The sequence below is a fragment of the Thalassophryne amazonica genome, chromosome 1 (assembly GCF_902500255.1).
Source record: "Thalassophryne amazonica chromosome 1, fThaAma1.1, whole genome shotgun sequence".
Taxonomy (NCBI): Eukaryota; Metazoa; Chordata; class Actinopteri; order Batrachoidiformes; family Batrachoididae; genus Thalassophryne; species Thalassophryne amazonica.
This window is the reverse complement of record NC_047103.1, coordinates 129,464,182-129,484,630: the sequence shown is the minus strand read 5'-3', so window position 1 is coordinate 129,484,630 and position 20,449 is coordinate 129,464,182. Positions and strand designations below refer to the sequence as shown.

General features: G+C 42.1%; 1 protein-coding gene across 5 annotated transcripts in view; it reads right to left on the bottom strand.

The window, feature by feature from the left end:
• The window catches only part of LOC117514130 (histone deacetylase 4-like), a 289,818-nt gene that overhangs the window by 148,973 nt on the left and 120,396 nt on the right, over window positions 1-20,449 (bottom strand). Inside the window, exon 1 of one of the 5 annotated variants that reach the window (XM_034174450.1) lies at window positions 17,034-17,585. The exons of the other annotated variants lie outside the window; for them this stretch is intronic. Within the exon in view, the coding sequence (XP_034030341.1) occupies window positions 17,034-17,037 (4 nt within the window). The 5' untranslated portion in view covers window positions 17,038-17,585. Of the gene's footprint in view, window positions 1-17,033; window positions 17,586-20,449 lie in introns of those variants that run through there. 5 annotated transcript variants of the gene reach the window in all.

Genomic DNA, 20,449 nt, shown 5'->3' with positions numbered 1-20,449 from the left:
TCGTCTTCCCTGCGTTTTATGGCTCTCACACCCGGAGCGAGTTGCTGTGACCATTCGTTTGCGCGCGCCCATGGGAAAAAAAAAAACGTCTGCCACTCTTCCCTCAAACTCTGTCATAACCACACCGGACCTGCTTCAAGTTGCTTCATGCAGCATCATGACAACACAGGAATATCTGCGTCAGGTGCGCGCAGCAGGGGGGCAGAGAGGAGGTGAGAACGCAGCCTGCAGGTTCTCTGTACAGAGAAATCAGAGTGCACAGTTTGGCTGCAGCCATTGTCAATAAATGCGTGTTTAATGTTGTGAATATCACACACTGTCAGGGGCCACGCCTCTCACTGTTTTAACGTCAGCGTGTGTGCTACCCTGAGCCCAACAGCATTCACATGTTCCCACAAACTCTTTTACAGTTACATGTGTATTCTGTGTGACAGGGTCCCAAATAAACTATTCCTGCATGTCTCCACTTCCACTTTGCTCTGACTTGCGCTGAAACCAGTTAATTTCTGCGTCGAGCACAGGACGCAAACAGAAATTAAACATGTTTAATTTTTGGCGTCCAATTTGCTTAGTCCTTTGCGCCCCTCGTGCTGTTGTAGCGTCAAGCTGCTTGTCTCGGCACTGAGTTGCTTCCACGCTGCGTCGTCATGACGACACATGATGCAACTGGGAGCAGCCCCGGTGTGAAAGAGGCTTTACGGGCCCAGAGAGGAAGAGTCTGACACATCAGAGGAGGAGTTTTAAGGTTGATATAAGACTGACTTTTGGTTGTGCAAGTAACTTTTTTGGTGCAAGTAATTTTTAATTTGTAATTTGTTACTAGTACCAGTGCAAGCAGGTTAAAAAATGTATTTTGATCCCTGCTTACCATTTGTAATATTTAAGAATAAAATAATGCAGTCTGAACCATGTTGGCAAAGATTGTTTTTGATTGATTTTGTCTGATTCCGCTGATTTGACCGTGTGCAGCAGAGCTGAAATTGCACAACTATGGCCAGAAGACTTTGTACAATCATATGTTCTCATAGTAGTAAATAACTCTTTAAACCTATAAACACAGATCAGTTTTACTCCTTTTACCTTCAGTGATTTTGAGAAATGCATTTTTTTTTTTACACTAAAAATAAGTCCCTTCGGCTGCTCCCTCGCTTTCACTCAGGGTCGCCACAGCAGATCTAAGGTGGATCTACATATTGATTTGGCACCATTTTTACACCAGATGCCATTCCTGACGCAACTCCACCTTACATGGAGAAATGTGACAGGGACCACGAAGCTTCAGCACTGAAACCAAGCACACAAACAACTTGGCAACCAATTTAATGCAACAATTAAGCATTTTATTTTAAAATATTCTGTAAAAAAACTTTGTTTTCATTTGGGTCCACAGGCAAAAGTTACTTCTTTTCACAACTTATTTAAAAAAAATTGAACAAGTAGTCTTTGTCAGGACGGGCGGTGGCCCAGCACCAGGAGCGGCTGACCCGCAATACAGACTCCCACACTAGGCTTAGGTGTGAATGAAATCATGGTCTTTATTCCAGGCTCTGGTATGGTACACATGTGATCAGTCAGCGAGGCAGAGGTGCAAGCAGGGTTAGGCTGAGATGCAGTCATGGACAAGCAGGGTTCTGTGGCACGAGCAAACACGGACATCCAGGGACAGGCAAGAGGCATAGTCAAGGAGAACAGAGCAGAAATTGGAATATGGCTTGGCAAACTCAGGACTGTGATCAAAGGCTGGAAAGTGTACAAAGACAACAATCTGGCAAGGGACTGTGAGGGTTTAAATGCTGGTGGACTAATCGGTGTGAAATGAGGAACAGGTGGTGTTAACGAGGGGCATGTGTGGAGCAATCTAGAAAGGGGGCGTAGCTAGTGGACAAAGATTATACACAGTGCAAGATAGTGAAGGAAGGGAAATAGAGTGAAGTGATGTAATAGACAGACACGTGAGCTGGTGCCAAGAGTGTGAGTGAACACAATCAAATATGAGTTAGGGATGAAGACATGACGGCAGGTGCGGGGGCATCGAGTGAAAACAAACAAATGGCAATGAGGAAAAAACTGAGAACCGAGCTACAACAGAAACCGAGGGCAGAATAAAATTCAACTATGAACAGGAACTTGAAAAGAGCATGAGTCATGAGAACTAAAAGAGAACCAAGAGATAGTAAGAACAAAAGACAAAAACTACATAAGAACTGATGAGAGAAATAATAGGAACATAAACACAAAGACAAAACTAAACTGGAACTAATTTAATTTAATTAGCTTATAATGCGCCAAATCACAGCAAAAGCTGTCTCAAGGCGCCTTACATAAAACAAGTCAACATAAAATTGAATAAATAATTAAAAATGAATAAAAAAAATTCAAATACATAAATAAAACAGACTAGAACTGTATAGAAATAGAACTGACTAATGAAATAAGAATACAATAAAGATAACCAAGCAAAGACTAGATAATAAACAGAAAGCAAAACCCCATATTAAAGTACAACAGAAAAATGACAGAAATGAAAACAGCATAAATGAAAACACAACCTGGCAGAACAGAACTGAACAATGGCTAAAGTATAAAAGTAACAAAGAAACAAAGTGGCAAAGCAAAATAGAATATAGAATAAACACATGATGAAAATAAACAACTAATAAATATAAGTGGGAACAGAAGATGAGGCAAAGAAAGGGGCAAAAAAGGGATCAAAGCCTGGATCAGGGACAGGCATGACAGTATTTATCTTTTTCTTTTTTTGCTGATCCAAGAAATGATCCGATTCGTGCCTTAAAAAGCCGTATCTGAGCCGAACCGTGGATCAGATGAAAGCAGACTGCAGATAAAACAAAAAAGCTCTGCGTGCATGACACTGGGGACAGCTGACATTTGTCGTTTGGTATGCTTATGTATTTTGGGTCAAGGCAGCCAGTCTGCTCTGTGTAAGCCTCATCCTGTCAGATCTCAAAAGCTAAGCAGTGTGGGGCCTGGTTAGTACTTGGATGGGAGACCTCTTTGGAACACCAGGGGCTGTGTGCGTTTCTCCAGGTAAAACTGGAGTTGCGTCAGGAAGGACATCCAGCATAAAACGTGCCAAATACCAATGCCGATCTGGCTGTATCCACTGTGACAACCCTGAACAAAACGGGAGCAGCTGAAAGGACAACATGTATTTTGGGTCAAGGATGAATGGCGCCAAAAACGAACACTGATAGGACTCATATTTTTGGATATTCAGATATTAGTTAACATTGCAAATCACATTCTGGACTAACATGCCATTCTAGCAGGCAGCAGTAAATCAATGAGTGTGTGCATGCATGATTTTATTTAGTGAGTTCAATGTAATACATAATGTAATTGTAAATACATTAATAATAATTAATGATAATAATAGTGTGTATATGATAACAAGAACCTAAACATTTAATAAATACATTAGGACAGTAAATTAACAGTAAAATATAATGTAACAGATAAAGAGAATGGATTAAAGCATTAAATTATTGCTTTGGGGCCCTTGAGTTGAAAAACACATGCGCAAACACACGTACACACACACGAACACTATATTAAAGCATCACACACACACTAGATTAAAGCAACACACACAAAGTGAGAGTTCTTTTTGTCTAAAAATTCTAGTAATAATGATTAAAGCTGAATTCTGTAATAGATAAATAGATAAAGAAAAAAGGGTCAGCGTAGGTACACAAGAGACATCTGCACACATTTCTGTCACAGAAGTAACATCAAATCATTAAAGTACAGAGGAAGATTAAACTACAGAAGAGTGCCATTATGCAACTGATTAAACCTGAATTCTGTAATAGATAAATAGATCAAGAGAATCAATTAAAGCAATAAATTATTGCTTTGTAGTGGGTGCACCTGCTAGTGTATACACACACACACACACACACACACACACACACACACACACACACACACACACACACACACACACATATATATATAATATATACAAAATACAAAAATAGGCATGGGTATAGGATAATAACAATGAATCATCTGGTAATCATCCAGACAAAAGATGCTGCTGCATATGGAATCTCTGTGTCCACACATAGTGAAATTGTAGTGACGAAAGACAGATCATTCATTACATAGACTGAGATGATTTCAGATGATGAAACTACGTAATTTGTCCGACAAGTTGTAGTAATGTCAGATCGCATTTATTCAAATTTTTACATTTGAATTAGATTTTATATTTGTATTTTTCAATGATCATTCACAACTGTCTTTTTGTTGCAATGAATTAGATTTATTTTAAGTTACAAATGACTTTCCAAATATGATTATCTGTTTACCCACTGATCGAGGAAAAACAATGCACTGTTGTTCAAACTCCAATGGAACTGTGCCTAAAACATGCAGAGAAAATAATTGTTAGCTGCAGCCGTACAGTAATCAGCTGACCAATGATCACAGCCAAAACAAAGTCACTCCTCGTGACATTTCATGCGATATTGGTGCAGTCAGACATGCTTGTGCCATAGCTCTAACCATTGCAAGCTAATGGTTGCGCCGCCACATTTGACAGAAACTGAGGGACATATTCTCTTAAACTATAAAATAATCTGAGCAGAGTGGGTTCCTCCCACTTTCAGAGAAGTGCAGGATAAAGTGCAACTGACATGGCTTGTGATGCTTTCCACAGCAAGATTGCATGTAATGTACTAAGTCCCAAATAATACACTAAAAATGCTATAACACTAAACAATTTGGCAATTTATTGAGATTTAAAATTTCCTTCAGAGTTCCCACTGAAGTCAAGAGGCACATGTGACGTTACTCCAGGAAGTCTTCTCATTGCTCCACATTGAAAGCACAGACACTGGACCTCTGACATTGATAAGGAGCGCGAAAATATACTTCCTAGGTGCATTGTGGTTGAATGTTCAAATGAGAAACGATGGGTAGAATGTGAGCATTACATCAAATGAGGGGCAGGTCCAGAAATCAAGGAATGATCTCCCTGCATTAGTGAGGCAGTCAGACTCTGTTGAGATTTTTAAGTCGCCATTGAAGACACATTTGTTTTCTATTTTATATGATTAACATATTGTTTTACTATCCTTTTTATTGTTTTTACTTTTTTACTATGCTTTTAATCTTTTAATTGTGCTCTTTGATCTTTTGGTTTAATTTATTTTGGGGGTTTTTTGGAGTTGTTTCCTGTGAAGTGTGTTGAGGGGAGGCTGTCATGATTTGGCGCTCTATAAGTTCAATAAATTGAATTGAATAAGGTGAGGAACCAGGGGCTGTCGGTGACCACGCTGGGCGTCTTAGCAACAGGGGCATTCCAGCAGGAGATGAGTCAGAAGTGTGCCTGTCAACCTTGCGCCAAGCCATGCCATCTGTGTGGGACACAATCATCCAACACATCACATTCCAACATGAAAGGGCAATTTCCAGTGAGAGCCGGTGTCGCCGACCAAGCGGTCCCCCCTAAAAATTGGTCTGTCCTGCCTTCACTGCACATGCGTCATTAGCCGCAGTTCACCGATTATCACGTCGTTTTTGCTTAAAATTGCACTCCAGTCATCATCTTTCTCAGTGACAGACATCTGAAGCTTTTGTACAACAATCATTTCCACATAAATTCAGCATTATTTCATCATAAAAAAATGGAGGAAGCGATCAGAGCGCTGGAGCTACACGAGCTGCTAGCTGATGCGTTCACTGCGCGTTGGTCATTTCAAAGCTATCACCAAGTATCACCTCATTCCTGCTTAAAACAGCCTTGTTTCTGCTTAAAACTGACTTGACAATGATGTTAGAGGATTTACCTTCTCATCTGATGGCTAATAATCCCAAAATCCCAAAATAAGGCATGCGCTGTGGAGGCAGGATGGACCCATTTTTAGTGGCGGACCTTTTGGTCTACGATGCCGGTTTCCCTAATGTAAATGAAGCCGACTGTACACATACTGCTATAACAACTCCATCACATGATGAATTTGTTTTTGCTAATAGGAAACATTTTAATTCCATCAATGTTCAAATCATATGTGATACGCAAATGCATTGGGTTGGGGTGGGAATAGGGTAGAAGCTGGCATGATGTGCGATGGATGGCTGCGTGGGTATAAGGTTTACTGGTTTAAGGTTGTTCCAAACACGGGCACATTTGGGCATATGCACATTCAAATATGTCATTTCATTATTATTATTATTTATAATGCTTGTTGAAGGTGAAACTAGAGATTCTTAACAGGCTCCGGATTGTCTGCCTGTGTTCCGTATTTGTCAATAAATGCGTGTTTAATGTTGTGAATGTCACACACTGTCAGAGGCCACGCCCCTCACTGTTTTAACGTCAGTGTGTGTGAGCGTTCACACGTTCCCACAAACTCTTTTACAGTTACATGTGTATTCTGTGAGACAGGGTCCCAAATAAACTGTCCCTGCATGTCTCCACTTTATTTCCATCATTGTAGCTCACACTTGGTGTAATTACTTTTCTGTGTTCATGTTGACTGATTGGACAGAGTGGATTTACATTGATTTGCATATTTAAATAGGGGTGTGGAAAAGGAGGAGCTTAGTGTGTGTGCATGTGTGCTCAATTCCACGCTGACTGGGATGTGCAAATGGAATGTGCATGGATCTATGCGTATTCACAATTTGATACATATGGATATTTTTGTGCTTAAGCCCCTGTCACAGTGAGGTATTCGTAGAGCTGCTCATTACAGCATATCCTCTACGCTGTAATGAGCAGCTCTCCGCCCACTTCACGTGGAGTTTTTTCTCAATACGTAGCAGTATGTTGAGGGCAACGCACATAGGACGGAAGAAATTAAACGTTTAATTTTCTTCGGCGTACAGCACAGCATGGAGCCTTCACGCGAGTACACGCAGCGCCGTGCTACTGTCCGCTATTGTGAGCCTGACCACACTGCAACACAGTACTGTGCGCCATTTCACATCTCCCTGTTGTTCTTCTGGAGCTATAAATACTGCAAGATCGTTGGAGTAGCGCGGTCTCTCTCTTTCTCTCTCTCTCTGTGACACACACAGAGAGAGAGAGAGGGGGGGAGACCGCATTTATTTTAAGTAGTCCAACAGTTTAAGAACAATGTTTCTCAACATTCAATTGCAAGGAATTTAAGGATTCCATGATCTACAATCCATAATATAATCAGAAGATTCAGAGAATCTGGAGAACTTTCTACATGTAGGTGGCAAGGCCGAAAACCAACACTGAATGCCCGTGACCTTCAATCCCTTGGGTGGCACTGTATTAAAAACCAACATCATTGTGTAAAGCATCTTACTGCGTGGGCTCAGGAACACTTGTAAATCATTGTCAGTTAACGCAGTTCGTCTCTACATCTACAAGTGCAAGTTAAAACCATGCAATGTGAAAGCCATACATCAACACCATAGCAACACCAAAGCTAGCATCTGTGATGGTATGGGGGTGTGTTAGTTAGCAACTTACACATCTGTGACGGCACCATCAGCGCTGAAAGGTACATCCACGTTTTGGAGCAACACATGCTGCCATTCAAGCAACATCTTTTTCAGGGATGTCCCTGCTTATTTCAGCAAGACAATGTCAAGTCATATTCTGCACGTGTTACAACAGTGTGGTTTCATAGTAAAGAGTGCAGGTACAAGACTGGCCTGCCTGCAGTCCAGACCTGTTGCCCATTGAAAATGTGTGACGTATTATGAAGTGCAAAATACGACAACGGAGACTCCGGACTGTTGAACAACTGAAGTCGTACATCAAGCAAGAATGGGAAAGAATTCCACCTACAATGCTTCAACAATTAGTGTCCTCAGTTCCAAAACGCTTATTGAGTGTTGTTAGAAGGAAAGGTGATGTAACACAGTGGTAAACCTACCACTGTCCCAGCTTTTTTGAAACGTGTTGCAGGTATCCATTTCAAAACGGATTTTCAAAAGACAATGTCCCAACTTCATTGGAATTGGGGTTGTATTCTGATGGAGGCAAAACAGGTCCAAAATGATTTGAGCACATACAAGGGAGCCTTGAGATATATCTGGCATGGCAAAGCCTGCCAGTATGACCTGCACGTGCCACATATAATAATGTCCACCCCAGGAGCGCAACGGAACTGCTGAAATGTATGTGGCACCCTTCATCATGATAATTATTATGGATTATTATCATGTACATTGAATGTGAACAGCATCTATCAAACTGAAAGCACCGTGTACTACTGTGCGCACGCCACCGCAAATCTGAACAGGCTGTTATACCCATAATAGACCTTACAGTACAGACATTTGTCCGTTCCTTCCCATAGGTGACGTAAAGAATGTAAACTATTGTCTGCATCATATCTCTATAGACCACAGGCAGCTGAACCTCTCTGTGGTCTCATGCGCAGTAACGCGTCATTGCACATGTCAAGCTCGGAGCTGAACGGATCTCACCTTGTAATATATGATCACCTTCTAACTCTGTAGGAGATATGAGATGGAACTGTTGTGCCAGGCCGTGACAGCATTAATAAACATGAATCTCACCTCTCAACAACGGCCCACGAGTGTTTCACAGCGTGGACGTGGAGCTGGGACCACAGCCTGTGGTTAAAATCCTCTCACCCAGTTGCTGTGTGCTGGAATCAATCACGCAAAAATAAATCCCATGTGATAATCCAACTATCACGATGTCCAGAGTTGTGTTGTGCAGCTAAAGTGAGCAAAAAAGAAAAAAAGAAATTAAAGTTCACTGGAAAGGCTGCGTCTGATGCATGGTGGGACTGCTTGGCCCACTGCCAGTAAACTTTCAGCAAAGCTGTCCAGTGGCATGCACGCACACTTAGTGACTCATGCAGCATTATGCATACACAAATACACACACACACACACACAGACACATGGCTGAGTGATAATTTCAGCCCCACATGTGTGCGCGGGGCACACGTGTGCCACACACACACGCGTGCGGTGCGCACTTGTGTGTGCTTGAGAAACACAGCGCTGCGTCCCACTCTGGGCAGTGTCCAGTGGAATCAAAGCACAGCATCCAACTGGGAACAGAGCGGGTGGGAACATGACAACGAAGTGCGTGCAAGTGCACGGATCAAAGCCGTGCAAGTGTTAGGGCACCTTTAGGGTAACATAAAAAACCTCTGTAAAAGTACTTAAAGCCCTGGTCCCACCGAATAATGAAGAATGAATACTGAGCCACAAAGCATGTTTTTTTTTGGTACAATTCCAGTCATTCAACAATCATGGCAGAATAGTGGCACTGAGAGGCTCTTAGAGGCGGAATATTCAGCTAACAAGGGTCATCTCTGAGATTGGCGCTAATTTCAAGAAGTTCAAAATTTAGCAACAACAGCACGGGGCAGTTTGTGTGCGAGTTAAAGTGCACTGACATGAGCATGCCTTTGCTTCATGACACATCACTACCTGTGTCGTGCTGAAGAGTAAACTCGTCTTTGATGGGTGCAGACAGGATGCCAGAGGGGCGCCAGTGCGTGCTATTGCGCACAGAGAATTTTGAAATGTTCAAAAAATCTTTCACGCAAAAATTTCATGCTATGTTGCGTGATCTAATCTCCAACACTACATGTAGCTCGTCAAATGGAGTAAACAAGAAGTGAACAGAGCAAGTGGTGATGTCAGCGGATCACATCAGAGCGCAGCTCGTCTGAAGGATTATAACAAGAAGTTAATTTGTTATAAACATACTTTAACAGTTGCAGTCAAGAAGGAAAGAACATGCAATTTATCAAGCCATGACAATGTACACAAGACAAATAATTACTTTTTTAGATGGCTCAAAATGAATTCTGCAGCTTGTTAGGCACGTGCGTGCGAGGGAAGTGGAGTGTGAGGGAAGCAGCCTCCTCTGTGATACAGGAAGTGATTAGAGCCATTTTCAACGGCCAATTTGCAGAAAAAAATGATTAATCCCCCACAAAATAACTTTATATACGCAGAGTTCAGTGCAGGGCACGTGGCAGCTGGTAGAACAAAGAACGGCGTCCAGCTAGGAACACAGCGGGTGGGATTGTCACGACAACGTTTGTGCTATTGCGTGGGTCTTAGGCATGCTGATGTCAGTGCACCTTTACTACGAGGACAAATGAGGATGTTAGAGGTATGTTTGTGGTGAAGATGAAGCTGTTAAAAGCCCATAATCTGAGCACCTGTTGGCTACGAGCTCAGGACAGGCTATTTTGGCTCAGCCCTCTTGTGCACTATAATTCCACCTGCTTTGTGCGCCAGACGCTGTATATAAAATAATTATTTTGTAGCAGATTAATCATTTTCTGTCAGAGCATGGATGTTGAAAACACCTCTAATCGCTTCTGGAATCACAGAGGACATTTGGAGCTTTTTTCCTGTCTCTGTCTCTTGTGCTGAAGTGGAGAACATATTTGGAACAGCCTTAAAAGGTAATTATTTGTAATGTTTTAATAGCTTGGTAAAACAGCTGCATATTCATTCCTTCTTTATAAGCAGCTGTTAAAGTACGTTTATGATAGATTTAACATTTTGTTATAATGGATATGAAGCACGTTCTGTGCGCACTGACGCAATGTCTCGTGCTCAAGACGTGTATTTACGCAGAATGGGAGCTCGCAAAAGAGCGATTTTGCAGACATTAACGGACAAACACAAAGTTAAAAGTTGGATCACGGTGTCAAAATGACTAAAGTTGCGGAAAAAATAAAGCCAGCGAGAAGAAGCGCAGAGGCAACTGTACAGGAACTCGTGGTTCGGTTGTCACTGGTCTGGTTATGGATGTGTTTTGTGTTGTGTTTTTTGGGAAGTGATCAATCCACACAGTTGCAGGTGTATATAATTAAAGCAGCCACCTCATTGTGGTGTCTTTTTTTTTGTGGTCACAGAAAGCTGGGTGAACAAGCAGAACTGCTGCAGTTAATGGCTCTGGAACACAGGTGAATAGCAGCCTCACGCACAACGCGTACCGGCCGAACTGTGCAGTAGCATCTTTTTTGGGCTGTGTTTAAAAGATGTGATAACATCTTGAATGGATGCTGTGAACTGAAAACCTACACTTTAAAGGGACCAAGTGTAGGAGGGCTGGAGGTTTGGACCAAACCCATGCCTAAACGTACACCAATGTCACGTTACATGGCGCTACACAGATCATATGTGGCTTGACATGGATCATATGCAGCGACACAAGCCATTCGTGTCTGGATGGGGCTCAAATAACAGGTCAGGAGTGGCTCACTAGATAGAGGCTGATACATGGCATATGTGACATACAGAGAGGCACATAGAGGTGCCTTAGTCACGGATAGGTGATAGATTTATACGTACATCATTCTTCAAATAATTGCTGACACACCCATGCGTGGCTCATTAATCATGGCTTATTCTTCGGTGGGGCCGAGGCTCAAAATTCTTCATTATTCAATTGCACTAATATAAAAACAGAGTTTGACAAATTATTATACAAAGCTTGACATAGCAAAGAAAACGATTACAGCAAGTCATGCTTCTACAGTAATGTTCAGTATTTGAACAGAGAAATAAAGTCATATAGCCAACATCCATCTTATAATTACCCGCTATGAAATAATATTAGTCCAAATAAGTTATTTATGAGATATTTTACCAATAATAAAGCTGCCCATTAGCAATAACATAATGAGTAATGAAAATAAGCAACTTTTGTCTGTGGTCCTGAATGAAAATAAGGTGTCCAATGTTTGACAAAATATATAAAATACTTAACTGTTGGATTAAAGTACAAGACGAATAGTATCAGTGAATACAAAAATGCATTTGTCAAAACCATGAAAAGTACAAAGAGAGAGAAAAGGAACAAAACTGATCTGAGTTTTATAACTAACTTTTTTCTTTTCTTTTAAACAAGAGATGAGGACGTCCACATTGTCTGATGAGAAGGTGACAATAATCTTATTTCAAAACCCCTTCTGGATAAATGCATTCATCCTAAACACTGATCACAATTCATTCAGGTCAGCGGTCCTGATCAGCACACGTTACTCTCCTACATGTCTGCTCCCCTCCGGCCAGCTTAGCTACTGTGCTCAGGCCCTCAACGTTTAGAGGTGTGTGTTTGTGCGCGTATGTGACAGCGGGATGTGACAGTGGGATATGACAGGGGGACGTGACAGCGGGACCACTTCGCTCCATGAGGCTGTTGGGTTTTTTTTTTTTTTTAATAGGTTCTGTGAGTGGAGCAGCTGCATTTATTCCAACAGACTGACTGATTTTTACCACAATGGCCTCAAAGTTAATGCAATCATCACTTTTAAATTAAGTCACCATGACACAAAATCACAGTTATATAAACTTCGCTACTAGTCCACAGGTCACACTGCGGAAAAGGTAAGAACAATGAATGAATGAATTTATTCAGCACACACAGATCCAGAACAAAAAACCTACAAAGAAAATAGTCCAACAACACACCCATGTGCCCGAAAGGGTGTAGGCAGAAGCAAAACCTTGTAAACACCCACCCCTTAAAAAATAAAATAAAATTATACATATGTATATAAAATTATACATATACCCATGATAACTAATACAAAGTATACATTGATCCATGAACTAGAATTTCAAAAAACACAAACATGCAAGGAGCAGTGCACCAAAAAAACAAAACAAAATCAATAAACCTAATTTAACATTCCATAGCAAGTAATCAAATACTTTACTTCATGTGTTTAATGTGTTATTGATGCGAGCCGCGAGCTCAGCTGAATCACTGAGAACACTAATATACTCTCATGCCTCCCAACTGACAATGATATATCCAATATTATCAAAATATTTTGTATTTACATAAAGTGACAGGACATGCTATTCATCCCAACAAAAAGTCATACAGTGATATAACACCATTATGATTTTAAAAAATTAAAAAACTGTGATACTAATTTGTCATATCACCCACCCATCCCAAAAACCCATATTTCACCTGGCTAGGGCAGATGGATGGCGAGCTTTTGAAAGTAAGGACTGATCCAAGCATCCAATCAACCATCTTGGATGGTTACCAAGCAGGACCCAGGTCGGGTCTATTATGGTGGATGTGGCACCACAACATGCTCTCAACTGACCTGATGTTAAGTGCCATTTTCTCAACAAATTCACAGACACAGAGAATGCCACCATGTTTCCCAATTTGAGAGCCTCCACATTACATAAAGGCATCTATAAGTCTCTTCGTTGTACTGAAAATACTGGAGTTACACATGAAGACGGGCAGTACCGGACAAAGACAGCACTGACTTGGTGAGATGTTGACCTGAAGGTAGACCAGCCACACGTAAATCACTGCACGGGAAGCTCTCCAATCATACAGCTTCCTCTACATTAAATCTGAATAAATAAGACTTGATTGGCTGATTATTTACCTACATGTTTTCCAAGAGCGTGGCATGAGCCAGAGATACTTGTCAGGAACTTTGTGTTAATAAAAATGCAAACACGCCGTGACAGGCACACTTGTACTATCAGGCTACAAAGCGTGATCCCCAACAGTTAAACAGCCACTTACATAAGAAAATAACAAGCATCAACAACCAGCAAAATTTACATTTCAGCTGCCCCAGTGAGTCCGCAACATGGAGCGTTTTAAACGGTGCCCTTTGGCATAATAACATAATGAGATCTGAAAGCATCTGTTTATTTTTGGGGTGTCAATTACACTCAAAGCTTCGTAAAAGTGTGAATAACCTTTTCACAAACTGCAATGATAAATACTTCTAACCTGGCAAATATCGACTGCGGCCTACCATAACAAACTGATGACAGATCTTAAACAGAAAATGAACTCATCTTTTTGCAACCAGCATCTTTGCTGAAAGACTGCTGATACATTTGCTTTTCACTTCACTTGTTGACACGGGAGCAAGTATCCTGCATCCGTCAGGTCCTGCTGCAGACACGCTCTATTCAGATTTGATCTATGATGTGTCACATTCTGAGCTGTGCCGTGCTTGAAAAATAAACCCATGAGGCATCCAGCATTCATTCACACAAGATCCCCAAAACTGCCAACTTTTCACATGGAGATATAAATGTGAAGGTAACATTTTATTTCAGCATTCTAGATGCATCCATTTTCAGTCCTGATGCACAATGTGTCAAGACACATTATTGCATTTTAGAAATAAATTCATGCATTTTGCTGTCTCATAATTACAGCAGTGTGCATTAGTGCATCCAGGGATATTGTTTTCAATATTTTTTGTCTTTCTGTCTGTCCATGTGTGAACAAAATTACAGAGCTTTGATCTGATTTGTACAAAACTTGGTGGAAAAATTTAGGGTCAAATACCTTGACCTAAACACCATTACTGTTTAACTCAAACAGTTTGGAGCCAATATGTATAAAACATGGTTGTGTGTTAACAGGTGTGGCACTCTCTCAGGGTCACTTCTAGTTTGCTACTGTGCCATGAGATCTACAGTGCATTGTGGGAAGTTTGGTTGCAGCAATGGCAATGACTGAAAGCATGGATGCTGCAAAGAAAATGCTGAAAAAACAGTGAACCCAGAAATGACATCAGTGATAAAGTTGTGAACAGAAGCTTTGCTGCACAAATAACTGTGCAATGAGTAATAAGATAAACAACTGAAGATATAAAAAAAATGACACACCGCATGCATTTGCAAATGTATTCATTTTTTGTAAACTTGTAATTTGTAAATTTGAAACAAAGTCAACCCATGGAGATATTCAAGTTTATTTTTCATTAAAATTGGTTGAAAAAATTGGCCAAAATAAGATATCTCACAATGTTAACAAAACTTTAAAATTGATCCAGGAGGTGGATCAAAAACTGTAATTGTCTCAAATTTGTATCGGCTCTTTATCCCACCAAATCCCACCTTCATGACATGTAACTTGCTCATTTGTAAATTCTGGGGCTATTTTGTCCACATACACAGATAGACTAAGCATTACCACTGCATGTTGACAGATGTAATGAAGACATCTTAAAATACAACTTGTCACAAATGATCATTTCAAAGGACAGATCGAGAATATGCAAAATTGTATTAACTTATTTAATTTATTTCATTTATACAGCACCAAATCACAACAAAGTTGCCTCAAGGCGCTTCAGACAAGTAAGGTCTAACCTTACCAACTCCTAGAGCAAGCACACAGGTGACAATGGTAAGTAAAAACTCCTTCTGATGATATTGAAGAAGAAACCTCAAGCGGACCAGACTCAGAGGGGTGAGCCACTGCTTGGGCTATGCTACCGACACACTTGACAATACAAATATACAGGAAATTTTGGGAGCCCATGCTAGTGTCCAGGACAGGAGGCTGCACTGCCTTTCAACAATCTATCCAGATGATTGTAGTGCTTTACTGCATAAAACTGTTTCAATATCTCATCATGTTCCTGGCATGAGGTCATTGTTAATGAATTTTACACTTCTGCTGTGGCAGATACAAGTTATCATCACTCACTCATCTTCAACTGCTTATCTAAGACCGGGTCATGCGGCAACACCTCCAGCAGGGGATCCCAAACTTCCCTTTCTGGGGCCTCATTAATCACCTCTGACTGGGGGATGCTGAGGCATTCCCAGGCCAGTGTGGAGATATAATCTCTCCACCTAGTCCTGGGCCTTCTCCAGGGTCTCCTCCCAGCTGGACGTGCCTGGAACACCTCCCTAGGGAGGCACCCAGGGGGCATCGTCACCACATGCCCAAACCACCTCAGCTGGCTCCTTTCAATGCAAAGGAGCAGCAGCTCTACTCCGAGCTCCTCACGGACGACTGAGCTATCAAATTATCATGATGGATGAATATGAATGTGAATCACTGGAAAGTAAAGACTGCAGCTGTATCAAAGACAAATTAAACAGTTTTATTGGCTTTAAAAATGGCCGATGCAGATAGCAGTAAAAATGCTGAATACAAGTGCTGATAATTGGCCACACCAATAATCAGTCAACACCAAAAAGGTTATATTATACACATTTTCACCAACTGTCTTAAAAATGGATATGAATTCTGACGCCTTTAAATTAAAATTCCATCCACTCAGAAACAACTGGTGCATATCAACAGCATTAATCTGGTCAGGATTATGAATGCCAAACCAGCTGGATATTGTTATATAAACATTCATCACACAACTCCTTTAAAAAAGTGGCACTCTCTCATTTGTGCATTTGTGCTGGAGGTGAATGTGCCCTTGTGGTGACTGCGACTCGTGCCAATGAGATGGCAACATCATGCAACAGGTCCTTAAGGGCAGTCGTCATATGGGGGATGACAACAACATGTGAGTCATTAGCACGCACAGCTCTGGGATCTGTACCAACTTTACAACAAACTGAAATGTTCACATAACCCAAATAACATCACATTTGATATACAATACAAATAAGGTCTCGGCATCAATCATCTCACAACCATGTTTCACTTCATGTTCATTTTCTGTTTTCTCCCCAGAAATAAGAAGTTCTTTTGCTACTTGAGAATCTGAGCAACAAGGTGCACCGTGTTTAATTAAATGGAAAAACATCCTTCAGCTTTGACTGTTTTCTGACTCTTGTTCCTCCGAAATGCGACATTAAGTTTGGCAGTTAGACAGGAAGGAGAAAAGGCCTGTGAATGAAACCTTACTCCCACTTTTAGTGAATTATCCTGCACAAAATCATGCATTCGCATCACAACCTGAAAGTTGGGTTGTTTTGTTTCTTGGCAAATGAGGACTTTGACGAGGACGAGGACGACTCTCTATGAGACATGTTAGAAGGACGAAAAAAGTTAGTGTAGGTGAGATGCGGTTCCGACTGAACGTTCGAGTGTCGCAGTACCCGTGCTGGCTCACGTAAACCTGAACAAAATGTTCTTTTGGGGAAAGAGTGTGTGACATGATACCATTGGCCTCACACTCATTCCAATGATGACGCACACACACACATACACAAACACACCTCGTGTTGCATCTCTGTCACCAGCTGTGCTAATTGCTCGCTACACAAAAGGAGATGCATCGAAAAGAAGGAACCGGTCCTGGCGTTAAACGTACCCATCAGTGCTCTCCTCCTCAGCAGCCTCTCTCCTTTCCTTGTCCTCCTACTTATCACTGCACCTCCTCCTCCTTTCCTCCTACAGTCTCACTCTGTTACTGAGAATGACAGAATGCTCCCGTTCCTGTCCATCTGACTTTTCCTCCTGCTCTCCACCTCTGACACTTTTTGCTCAGTACTCATCCCCTCCCGTGCCTTTGCTGCTCCCTTTTAACCTGATGGTTCTCTCTCTCTCTCTCCCACTGTCTCTCTCCCTCCTCCCGTTTGCCCAGTGATGACATCACAGGGCAGTCTCAGGCATGCAGCCTGTTTATTCTGCAGCCCTCTGCTTTTCCAGGAACCAACGTCTCACATGCACACACGCACGCACACATGCGCACGCACACATGCACACAACACTCACTTTGACTCTTTCCCTCCAAGTTCTCCTTGCTCGAACAGCTTCTCTCTTTCCTTGCTTCTAAAGCCAAGGAAAACTCACCCCAGCTGTATTGCAAATATCTTTTTCCTTCTCTAACTGACTGCACTCATTCAACTGCATGTCGCCTTTATCGCTCTTTTACTCTCACACCCATTTTCTGTCCCTCTCTCTCTTGTGTGGTTTAATACTCTGTTCCCAAAGTCCTGGCCTGGAATTTGCTTGCATTTCCCAAAAAAATAAAACCCCAAAATCGTGTCAGGTAAAGCCGAATAAGGATTTTCCCCTGTTAACAAATTAGGATTACTATATTTTAGCACTGGACGAGATAATGATTTGCGTGTGTGTGTGTGTGTGTGTGTGTGTGTGTGTATTAACACTTTTACATCCATGAAACAATGCATGCTATAAATGGAACACACTCCACCCCAGTTTTCCAAACCAGTGGTAATGTTCCTGATGTCCATGGTACATTGCACAGGCATGTCAGCCATGACTGCCCAACAACATCCAGAGACTTCAGCATCTCAGGTCAAATGTCGTTAGCTCCCTGTGATTTGCCACAGATGTTTTTGAATTACATCAGTCTTTCATCCCTGCCTCCTTTCAAAGGAGGGCATGTCATTAGGGTTGAGGAGATCCTTAAAGTGTTCTTTTCACCATCTCACAATATCCTTAGTCCAGGTTTACAGCTCTCCTCCCTTGCTGAGCACAGCTTGGGTTAAGAATGGTTTCCTGAGGTGCATGACAGTTTGCTAACACTCGGGCTTTGCCTCAGCAACCACTGAGGCTGCAGTCCATCTGGCCTGCCGGTACCTCACCACAGATTCCAGCAATCTCTGTGCCAACCAGATGCGAAAGGCCTCCTTTATCAGCTTGACAAGTTCCCTCACTGCACATGTCCACTGGCAGGTTCTTGGGTTACCATGATGACAAGCACCAACAATCGTCAGGGCACAGCTCAAAGCAGTTACCTCAACATCAGACCTTGAACATGGAACCTGCCGATTCCATGTTCCAGATCTCCTTTAAGATGTAGAAGAGGTTTCCTTGGCGGTGCAAGTTGAAAGGTGTTTGGACAGGTTCATCTACCAAACATTACCAGAAAACCCTCACAGCACATTTAGACCTTCCAGGTCAGGTCAGTGACTCACCCCACCATTTGACCCTACTCATCACCAGGTGATGATCAGCTCTGTCCCTCGCTTTAGCTGAGTGTCCAAGACACATGGCCGCATATCTGATCGACACGATAAAAAAAAGATCATCATCCTTTGACCTAGGGTGCTCTGGTGCCAAGTGTACTTATGAACACCTTTGTGCTCAAACACGGTGTTTGTTATGGACCATGAACAGCACAAATGTCCAACTACAAAGCACCAATCAGATTCAGATCAATGGGGCTGTTCCTCCCAATCACCCCCCTCCTACATTGTTGCCAACGTGAGCAGTTAAGTTCCCCAGTAGAACTAAAGAGTCCCCAGCAGGAAACTTTTCCAGGATCCCACTGAGAGTCTTCAAGAAAGCACGGTACTCTGAACTGCTGTTTGGTGCATATATGCAAACAACAGTCAAATTCCACTGTGTAACACAAAGTCACAATGAGGTAGCCCTCTCGTTCACCATGGAAAATTCCAAAATAATGACACTCAACCGAGAACTTGTGAGTATTCCCAAACCTGGCTGGCACGCCTCACTCTGGATAACTCTGGAGAAAGAGAAGAGCCCAGCCCTCTCCAGAACATTGGTTCCAGAACAAGTGCTGTGTAGTGGAGGTGAGCCCAACTATTTCCAGTTAGTATTGCTCAACATCCTGCAAAGCTCAAGCTCCTTCCTCATCACAGAGGTGACATTCCACATTCCAAGAGTCAAGTACCACAACAGAGTGTCAGTACATGTTTGCTCCTGTCCACTGCCCGTAGAACACCGCACCAGACCAGCTACCCTTTGTTTGCAGGCGGTGAACCCACACTGAGATGACACCATGTTGTTTTCAGGATGACACACAGTTGTAGACCCGGCAATAAGGCCAGGCCTGAGAGCTCCCCTGCTCCAGCCCTGGCTCCAGAGTGAGTCCTTGGTTTCCCTAATGCAGACAAGATGAACTCATCCTTGTGTGTGTGTACATCAGAAAGGGTCTTTTGAATTGCTCTATTTGTGTCTCCTCACCTGGGACCACTTTGCCAAGAGTGGCCCAAGCAGGACCTATTGCTCCAGACAACACAGCTCCCAGGATCCCTGGAGCACATAAACCCCTCCACTATGATAAGGTGGTGATCCAGGGATGGTATATATATATATATATATATATATATATATATATATATATATATATATATATATATATATATATATATATATATATATACACGAGGTCTGTTAGAAAAATATCCGACCTTTTTATTTTTTAAAAAACTATATGGATTTGAATTGTGCGCTTACATCAGCCAAGCTTGAACCTTCGTGCGCATGCGTGAGTTTTTTCACGCCTGTCGGTTGCGTCATTCGCCTGTGGGCAGGCTTTGAGTGAGCAATGGTCCTCCCCCCTCATCGGATTTTCATTGTCAGGGAAATGGCTGAGCGATTGGAGCAGCGCTGAATCAAATTTTTCCAGAAACAGTGACAGACAGCCAGGAGGAAACCATTCGGAAGATTCAGACGGCTTTCGGTGAGGATACTCTAGGCGTCACACAAATTAAGGAGCATTACAACCAGATTAAAGACAGCCCACAGCGGCGGAGGGCACGCCGCACTCCGAGCGGCCATCGACAGGCTGAAACGACCAGATCATTTCCAAAGTGAACGCTGTGTTGATCCGGGACGTCGTCTGACTACCAGAGAAATTGTGGAAGAGGTGGACATCAGCACTTTTGCGACACATTTCACTGTTACAGGAGATTTTGTAATTAAAGACGTGCGAAGGAATTCGCGCGTCGGGACGGAGCCGCAATGGAGCACAACAAAAAGCACGTCCATGTTGGAAACCATTCGGAAGAT